General features: G+C 47.6%; 1 protein-coding gene and 1 non-coding gene across 2 annotated transcripts; one reads left to right on the forward strand and one right to left on the reverse strand.

Moving 5' to 3' along the window:
• The first annotated feature begins 4,601 nt into the window (after positions 1–4,601).
• LOC112343348 lies at positions 4,602–4,762 on the forward strand. The gene has a single exon (XR_002991244.1). It is a non-coding gene; the product is annotated as a U1 spliceosomal RNA (small nuclear RNA).
• A 9-nt stretch (positions 4,763–4,771) lies between these two features.
• LOC9646486 (phospholipase SGR2) lies at positions 4,772–9,015 on the reverse strand. Its single transcript, XM_024666639.1, has 20 exons — positions 8,106–9,015; positions 7,947–8,047; positions 7,730–7,888; positions 7,523–7,678; positions 7,394–7,465; positions 7,192–7,341; positions 7,079–7,129; positions 6,858–7,028; positions 6,661–6,810; positions 6,539–6,604; positions 6,202–6,480; positions 6,026–6,154; positions 5,902–5,974; positions 5,747–5,849; positions 5,595–5,688; positions 5,477–5,539; positions 5,380–5,419; positions 5,222–5,322; positions 5,120–5,166; positions 4,772–5,055 (listed from the first exon to the last, which is right to left on the reverse strand). Exons 1-20 carry the CDS (start codon positions 8,545–8,547, stop codon positions 4,827–4,829), a joined length of 2,676 nt encoding a protein of 891 aa, XP_024522407.1. The 5' UTR covers positions 8,548–9,015; the 3' UTR covers positions 4,772–4,826.
• Between the last annotated feature and the right edge of the window lie 645 nt (positions 9,016–9,660).

The following is a 9,660-nucleotide window of genomic DNA, read 5'->3' on the forward strand; positions in this document are numbered from 1 at the left end:
ATCAGCCCATATAGAATTATTTTCAATTAGTCTCATATTCTTTTTTAGTGGAAGTGTTCTAAAAAATTTCCATGAATTTACCCAATTTTTCAGAATCTATTATATTACCTTACACACAAGTAATAATGTCTTCTATTGTTGATTTTGTTTTTCCATCTTTACAAGATATTTTAGACCCCTATGTTGCATTTAATAGAGTCATACTTACCCCACTTAATGATGATATTTATCCCATTAATAATGCTATAATCTCTTCCTTATCTAGTGACATACATATTTATGAAAGTGTTGACTTTGTTGATATTGAACACCTAGAAGATTTTTTTATTGAATTCCTAAATTCTATTACTCCTTCTGGTCTTCCACTATATAAACTCTTGCTTATAGAAGGTATTATCCTTATTCTATTAAAAGAAGCCCACATTCTCACGATCAGATCTCACTTGGATCGGCCTTCCTAAAGTAACGTCCTGGACAAAGTGAGGGGCATATTGCCATTCTTGATATAGCCCCTGAATTCACTCAAAAGCCTGTTCTTAGTCCCTTATCTGCTCCAACTTTGCTTGGCGACTCCTCGGGGATTTGCTGATACAGGTGCCTGACTATGAAGAGTGCGGTGTCTAGATCGTGCCAGTAGTTCCTGTGAGAAGAAGCCAATGCTTATAAGCAAATCAAGGAAGAACAACAAGGAGTTTACGTGTGTCACTGTTATGTACTGGTGCTCGAGTGTTGAATCCTTTGATCCACAGGAGAACTTTGTCAATGACATAATAGCAAAGAGTAGAACTTACCTGTAGCATGAAGTCGACTCTACCGTCAGGACTTCCAGACAGCCTTTCTGCTACCATATCATCCTAGCTTCTCTCCTCTTTAGTGGGATTCCCCTGCAAGAACTGCATAACTCTAAGGACACAAGAAGCATACATTTTCATCCCGACCTTAGAAACTCACTTGTCACGCAAAAGCTCAATCAGTGGAAGCCTCCTCTGCATATTCTTTCCACCATAAAGCGACTAGCTCCTCTTCTCTCTGGCAAAAGAGGAAGAAAGGATCAAAGCTGAAAGCACTAGAATTGACCGGGAATACAAAAGATTGATATACATTGTCCACTCTTGCAAGAGTTAATTAGAAGCAACATTCCTGGGACGGAACCATTTTAGACAAGCTTTCAGGAAGTTGGGAAATGCATTGACCTGCATGGATAGAGGAAGTATCTCAGATGCAATCTCAACTATCTGTACTTGACCTGCAATTTGTATGAGTAGTGATATTTCCCAGGTAACATACTCACTTACGTCGTTGCTGAAGAGGTCAGCATTGGTGCTCAAAAGGATTTCTTGAAGGCTAGATAAGAAGACTGGATCACGTCATTGTATTCATGGCATAGCGCATCACCACCATTACGATTTTTCTGTCCTGGAAATGAACTGGGTACATGAGAGATCAAAAGGAAAAGGAACGAGAGAGGTAAAGAAACAAAGACTTACTTCAAAAGGACTTTGCTATTGATCAGCTGGAGCTTCTCACTCCCTCCCTATGACATCCAGCAGCGGCTCCATGCTCTTGCATGTAGGTACAGCGGCGAGGAGTGTTGTGATGTGGGTGGAAAGAACGCTCATGAGCTCGTTCCGACATGACTTATGACCACGTGGACATGCCACTTCAGCTGACATCTAGACACTCCCATTCTGGCTCGATCAGCTGAGAGGATGGACTACCCCTCCCACGCAGCCCAAACAAGAGGAGAGCAGACTCCCAGTGCAGCGCGATGGCGTTCAAAGGAGTCTCGAGCCAAAGCCTTCGTGAGTATATCAGCCACCATTGCCTCAGTGGGGCAATATTCCAGCGACAACTTTCCATTTTGGACTTGTTCCCACACGTAGTGGAAACGAATCTCGATGTGTTCCTAGAATGGAAGCGAGGATTGGCGGCCAGTGCAAGAGCTATCCGGCCGGTGCAAGCAGGAATCTGGGGCAGGTCCTGGGTCAACCAAATCGGTTTTTGCTGACAGCGGTTAGGGCAACGTACTCTGCCTCTCTCGGCTGGCGCTTACTGCTCCAGGACACAGCAGCCCCATGGAGCAAGAATGCATACCCGGAGGTGGAGCGCCTTGAGTCCTGGTCGCCCGCCCAGTCCGCATCCGAGAACCCATGAAGTTCCTGTCGCCATAGTGAAGTTGCAAATGCAAGGTACCTCGAACGTAGCGGAAAATACGCGTCACAGCTTGCCAATGTGCAGGTCCAGGGTTCTCGAGGAACTGGGAAACCATCCCAACAGCATAGACGAGATCTGGTCACGTTCCCAGCATCAAAAAATGGATGGCTCAGCCTTTGACTCCAGCTTTCGGCGTTGCTTGTGCGCCTAGGCAACACAGCCAAAAATGCGGAGCTGATCGTAACCAGGTGCATGACCAATCCAAAGCTTATAAGGAGGCAGGGCACGTGTCGGCAACCAGTTTAGAACATAAACAGCCGTATTAACTGCCTCACCCCAGAAAGCAGCTGACATTCCCTCATGAAGCAGCATACAGCGCGCAGCTTCTATAATGGTGCAATTCACCCTCTCGGCAGCACATTCTAGGCATGTGCATCATGGACAGCAAACTGGCACTGGATCCCAGCTTCAACACAAAACGTCTTGAATTCTCCAGAGACGAATTCTCCTCCATGATTGCAGTGGATCATATGAACTAAACAGCTGTAAAGATTTTCTACCAAAGCCTTGTTATGGCAGAAGCAGGAGAACACCTTTGACTTGTGAACACAATCAGGTACCTTGTGTAATCATCAGGAAGGTGAGTACGTAACGTTTGCCTCCAACCATAATCAAACAAACTTCGGAGTGTACTAACTCAAGAACAGAACTTGCTCGAGAATGAGAGTCGAGAATGAGTCACCTTCCTAGATGATTACACGTGGTACCTGAACGTGTACCTGCTGGCTCACAAGTCAGAGGTGTTCTTCTGCTTCTGCCAATACAAGGCTTTGGTAGAAAATCTTCATGGTTTTTTGATTCATGTGCTCTGTTGTGATCATGGAGGAGAATTCGTCTTTGGAGAATTCGAGACGTTTTGTGCTAAAGCAGGAATCCAGCACTAGTTTGCTGTCCCTGATGCACATGCCCAGAATGGTGTTGCCGAGAGGGTGAATCGCACCATCACAGAAGCTGCGCACTGTATGCTGCTAGGAATGCCGGCTGCTTTCTGGGGTGAGCAGTTAACACGGCTGTTTATGTTCGAAACCGGTCACCGACACGTGCCCTGCCTGGGAAGACCACTCCTATGAGCTTTGGACTGATCACGCAACTGGTTACGATCATCTCCACATTTTTGGCTGTTTTGCCTACACACACGCCCTTGAAGTAAGTGTTCATCAGCTCTTCAGGTCTCACTGGAGGAGCTTTGGGCAGAGGCATAGCTGGAGGGCGTGGAAACTTGCTGTGCAGGAAAGCAGTGCAGGATCGTCCCCAGAACATTTGGGCAAGAATGCATGCCAAATTTAATAATCCAATACCATGTTGTGATGTGAAAAGGAGTGGACACAACACTCACGAGCTTGTTCATTGTGTTCAACTCTTTTTACATGACTCAAGGGACATGACTCATGACCACGTGGACATGCCACGTCTCGGGAGAATCCAGGCTGTGCTGAAAACCGGCCCGTTCGATCGAAATAGATATCGATTTCTTCGACTCCATCTGTGAGCTCTTCGCACTCTGAAAAAGAAAAATTTAGCTGGGCCTTGCCAACATTGTGACCTTGCCAATATATTTCTTTATTCTAGCCAGATATCCGGCCAACAGATTCCCGTGCAAAACAATCATTAGTAGCTTCTTAACGTATCTCTAATTTTCACATGAATTGCGGGCGGGCATGGCGCGGAATGTTCCCTGCTCACGGACAGAGTAATTTCCGTACAGAAGTTGCTCATCAAGGCACCCAATTTCTTGCGAAGTGTTCTTAGGAAGAGCTCCAAGTTTCCTGACAATAACAAGGAAAAAGATCATCATCGAGCATTCACTCACTTGCAAAAACTCCAGGGTTGCATTGTCAGCACAGATCAGTACCCTAGATTCAGGCATTGAAGAGAAGTACTCAATCACTGGGCAGTGTTTATGATCTCCAATCTGCCAAATTTCTAGAAAACACTCTTAAACTCCAACTCTTGCAACTTCGCATAGTTTCTGTCAGAATTGAATGGTGTGCTCCCCGAGACAAAAGCCGACAAAAGTAACCTTCCTGCCGCAAGGAAAACACTGTGACAACATCGGAGCGAGACAAATCCATTCCTCAAGTACTTCCAAGCAAAGCAAAATCTCTAGATAATGCTTGTAGTCTCGAGTCTCAATCCCTGCTGCATGCGCTTGTAGTGCTCTTGAGCTTTTCCATTCCAGAAACTCTCATGAGTGAGACGCTCAAAACAAAAAGTTTTTAGTCGGGCCTTTCGCTATTTAATGAGGTAGCTGGGATTCGAGCCTACGATCTCTATCATGTCTTTGACCAAAGGATATGCTGCACCGATTCCTTGCCCTATCCCACATGCCGGGGCGTCGATTGAGGGCACAAGAGCAGTATATAAAGTAGGGCCTGGGGAAGAGATCCATACTTACCTGGACGGGGTCTATTGGTGATCATTAAGGCCAATGGCCTAGGTTCGGCCTTCCCATTGCACATCGGCTTGGCCGGCCTACCATCTTCCCAAAGTGGAGGAGTGGACGTCGTAATTTGTGGAAGTTGAGGGCTCGCGTACGCGCGGCCCTCTCCAAATTTTAAGCTCTTAAGCTGGCAGTAGTCTATCACAAACGATCCAATTACAAGGTTTAAGTATCAAACCTCAACACGATAGACCCTAGCAGCTTTCTCTGCGGCAGCCATTTCAGCAGCTATTCCTTCCTTGCTGGAGAAAGTGAAGGACACATCGTCGTTCTCGATGTAGCCACCAAAGTCACTCAAAAGCCTGTTCTTGGCTTCCTCTTCTGCTGGAGACTCCTCGGGGATGTGCTGATACAGGTGCCTGACTATGAAGAGCGCGGTGTCTAGATCGTGCCAGTAGTTCCTGTGAGAAGAAGCCAATGCTTATCAGCAAAGCAAGGAAGGACAAGAAATCAAAAGGAGCTTACGTGTGTGAACTAATCGCTGATATGTACTGGTGCTCGAATGTTGAATCCTGTTATCCACGCAAGAACTTTGTCAATGACGTGATAGTAGAGAGTAAGACTTACCTGTAGCATGAAGTCGACTCTACCATTGGGACTTCCAGACAGCCTTTCCATCACCATACTACCGTAGCTTCTCTCCTCTTTAGTGGGACTCTCCTCGTCTACTGCAAGATCATTCCTAACTGCGTTAGAAGCAAACGCCAATGACACGAGAAGCATACATTTTCTATCCGAGCTTACAAATGCACTTGCGACGCGATTCTGAAGAAACGGTCAATATTAGTGGCACTCGAAAGACGCTGTGACAGAAAACCATACCCCAACCGAAGCAATGGAGCTCACAAAAGCGCGTGAGCGAGCGCCCAGGTCTTCTCCAAATTCCTGCCAAGAACTTCCTTGAGCTCTGATAGCAAAACTTAGAAAGCACGATGATTACCTGCATCCCAATATGTAGACGCTTGCCTCCTTTGTGGTATGGAATAAACTCCGGCTTCTTGTCGACGAAATCCTTCGATATCAGAGGTTCCACTCTGTAATCACGAAGAAAGGATAGATGTAAACGCTGCTAACACAGAAGTATATTGATACCTGTAAGCGACAGGATCATACGGATGAAATATGTTCATCATTTGCCTGCATGCTGGCATTTCTTCTTCGATGCCTTCATCTTCCCAGTACTCATGACCCGTTCCTACGCAAACGCATTCAATCTACGTTGCAAAATCCGTAAATCACACACGTACCCGATCCAAGGCGTACATTCCGGAGGCTGAGAAACAATCCCAGTGGCGATCCAACTGCGAAAAACGTGTCCACCTGCGAGAAAGAAACTTATCAACAGTAAAGAATCAAGCCACCATGGTGTACCTGAAACAAAAGTTTTGTGTATCGAATTTGAGGAGTATGGTATTTTCGAGAAGGAGCTCGCTCTCCTTGTTTCGTTCCCAATGCTGCGTTTGTTCCCAGTGACTTGAGCTGCTTTCTCAAGATCTCAACCTGCAAGCACGAGCTAAATCATATAGAAACGCCACAGGAGATCATACCTCTGAACGTAACGCCTTGACTCTCTCCGTCTCCGTGTCACTCTCAGTCTCAGCTTCTGTAGTCGTACTAGCGTCTGATCCTTCCTTGCTGCTGTCTCTTGAATCATGATCCGAAGAGTGACTGGGTTGCTCTGACTCCGGTGGACGTTCATTCTCTGCGTCGGCATTAGTAACACTCAAGTTTATCTCTTGAATAGGAAACATCGACGTCAGGGATTCCTGGTGGCATAGAATATCATATGAAAGAACGCTTCCAAGCGAGTGTCCATAGATCGATATCTGGCAAGTTATACAATGTAAACCATCACGCAAAAAAAAAAAAAATCAAGACTCGCACCTTGCCATTATATCCAGGATTACGTCGCATAAACTTCTCGTATAATCTGTTTAGAGAGGAAGACACCTGAAAGTATCCATTAGTAAGAACACCCCAAAAGATGTGAAGGAAATACTACTTACCGAATCGATAATGTCTTGGCAGTAAATCGGGCTCATATAATACAACACATCGTGCACAGTGGCACCGATCATTGTACGTAGCGCTCTTACACCTTCTAAGGTGCAATTTTCGACAGCTGCTTCACCTCCCAGCTTGAGATGTCTTCTCCACTGCAAAGGCACATTAAAAAAAGCTTGTGAAATTACGGTGATGGCACCTGGCATGGGATGAAAAGAACACGCTGCGAGTGTCGCTGATATTTCGTGAGATGCTTCTCGGCTAGCATCGCAGCTGTGCGTCGAAATGTACCAACATCATCAACCAAATTGGCCTTCTCCAGCCTTTGGCCTATTCCGTGGACCATGAACACAAGGTGTTGTACAGGAACCTGTGCATTGAAGCTCAGAAAAGAACCAAAAAGAAAGAACCACTGATCACCTCAGAGCAATAATCGTCCATCTCCTCCTCTTTTTTCTGCCGAAGCTCATCCTGCCCAAAGCCGAAGACTAGAGACTCATCGCTGTTTTGCGGCTTGCGAAAAAGTGACTTACCTGGGAAAGCTGTGAGCCCGAGAGTATAAATCCTCGCCTCAGCTTGCATCCGGTGCCTTTAAGGCCAAGCACGGACGTGATTCCGGACGCATCCACGTTCAACCAGGCCTCCCAACTGTCCTCCTCACCCGTAAAAAGTGCGTGAAGCCCCTGCAACAGCGGCATCATCCAAACCTCGTAAGCCGGAAAGCACAGCGGATACCTGCGTAGCACCGTGAAAATCCAAACGAGCAGCAAACTGGCCAGAAGGCTGAAACGAGCGTCTCAGCCATATCTGAGAATCAAACATGTCAGCAACTTTCTCATCTCAGCTTGAAATGAAATAACGGACCTTACTGCGATACCCGAATTCCAACTGTTCAGCTATGTCCTCCCGCAGTGGAAGCCAGTCGAGACTCCCTCGTTGAGCAAACCAATGCCCTCGCAATACTCGGCGATGCTCGCCACCCCAGTAGACTGGGAAACATCGCCTCGAATCCAGATCAACCTGTTAGAGAGCAAGAGCTTTTGAGATTCTCGCTGGATGGTTTTCACTTACTTCGTAGAGTCCACCTTTCACAGGGACGCCGACAGCTTCCTCGTAGAAATCCGAAGAGTGTCTTTGGAAAGCCTCTGGATCATGCCTCTTGGATTTCGATGGACCTTCACTACACTCGGCGTATTCTTTCCACCACAAAGCCACTAGCTCCTCTTCTCTCTGGCAAAACCGGAAGAAAAACTAAGCTCAAAGAACTAGACTGAAAAAACACAATCACCTCGAGATAGCTTTCTTCCAGAGACAAGGAATCGCGGACACTAAACCGGAAAAATTCACCCTTGCCGACGATCTCAGTCGATGGCACTGACGCAGCCGCCTCTGCATTGAAAGAGCAGTGATCAAAAAAAGAAGAGCACGAAGAGATGAAAGAACGTACCATGAATACCAAGAGGTGTCTTGCAGAAGTACCATCTCACATCATCTCCATCGGATGGACTTGTGGTTTGAGCGACATACTTGGTGAAACAGGAACGCTTCCTTTCCAAACCATTGAATTTCCCTCTTAGAGGAGAAGAAAGCCCCTCATCGATCTTCCCTGGCGATGGAGATGGAGGTGGAGATGGAGAGGGAGAGAGCTCCTCCACAATCTCAAACCCCGATGGAATCTTCTCCTCCCCATCATCCTCGCGAAATGGGGGCGGACGATCGGCGGAATCCACAGCTGCGCAGCTCCCAATCGCTCGCTCAGCACCATCTTCTTCACCAGCATCATCAAGCTTACAATCGATCGCTGGCACTGGCGCCGTAGCATCCTCCTCCTCGTCCGCATCATCGATGAGTGGAGGCGGGCGATCGGCGTCTCGATCATCACTCCCCATGGAATTTTCACCTGGCTTGGAACCCTACTACTCAAATAAAATGGTATCTAGTTTCGATCAAAGTATATTCTATTTGAGGAGCAATGCGGAGCCGCGATCTTCTCCATTGCTCGAGCAGCGCGCTCGGCATCGCCATGGATCTCGCCAGCAGCCGGCAGGCATTGTCTTGATAATTCCCCGATCCCATCCCTGACTGGATCCAAGCCAATCATCCCCGGCCATGCCCTCTTCCAGCGGCCCACTGCTGGATCGATTGCCCTCGAGCTTCATCCTGGTGAGAATCTAGCTGGCCAGACACTGGGGACAAAAGCCGCGATCACGGCGTTCCAGGAGACTAGATCCTGGCAAGGTCGAAGATCTCCCTCGCGCACCAGCTTCGGCGGTCTACTCTCCCCCACAACCATTTCAGCTCCTCGCGCGCTCGCTCCTTCTACCTAAATCTTAAACCCTACCTAGGGCCGGCAGCCGCGATGATCGAGTTCCAGGAGATCACGTCCCCTCCAATCCATCGGACAAGCGCTTGGCATCGCCCAAGCACTTCCCATACATACCAATGATACCATACCGATCACACTGTTGGCCACCAGGAGCTTTCAGGAGCTCCGATTCCAATCCCAGGTCCACGGTTCTGGCATGATCTCCTGGCCTCGATCGAGATCACCCAAGCTAGCACACGTTTTCGCTGCGAGAATGAGCATGATCTTGTCAGGCATAGGATGCTCAACATAGAACTCCAGCGCACTGTGATCATCGCATTACAAGAGACTGGATTCTTGTTCTTGATCCAGTGAAACACGCCTCTAGCCTTGTCGATCTGATCACATTGTGCTGTACATGGTGACGAGATTGTTGGCGACGATCAGGGCACGTTTGCCAATAGTGGGCATCAATAGGCACATCTATTACGCCATGATTCTCGAGGGAGTGAGGCCGGAATTGCGTTGCCTTTCCAAGCGGGCCACAACTAAGGCGCCAAATCTGACGGCCCAGCATGATCATCTGGTAGAAGACGTTCTTGCAATGGAGCAACATCTGGACCAGGAGGTTTCCTAGGAACGTTTGCTGCTGGCAAGGATGTGAGCATGGATGTATTGAGTGATTTGGATTTCTTGC

Source organism: Selaginella moellendorffii, unplaced genomic scaffold (assembly GCF_000143415.4).
Source record: "Selaginella moellendorffii unplaced genomic scaffold, v1.0 SELMOscaffold_144, whole genome shotgun sequence".
In the NCBI taxonomy this organism is placed as follows: Eukaryota; Viridiplantae; Streptophyta; class Lycopodiopsida; order Selaginellales; family Selaginellaceae; genus Selaginella; species Selaginella moellendorffii.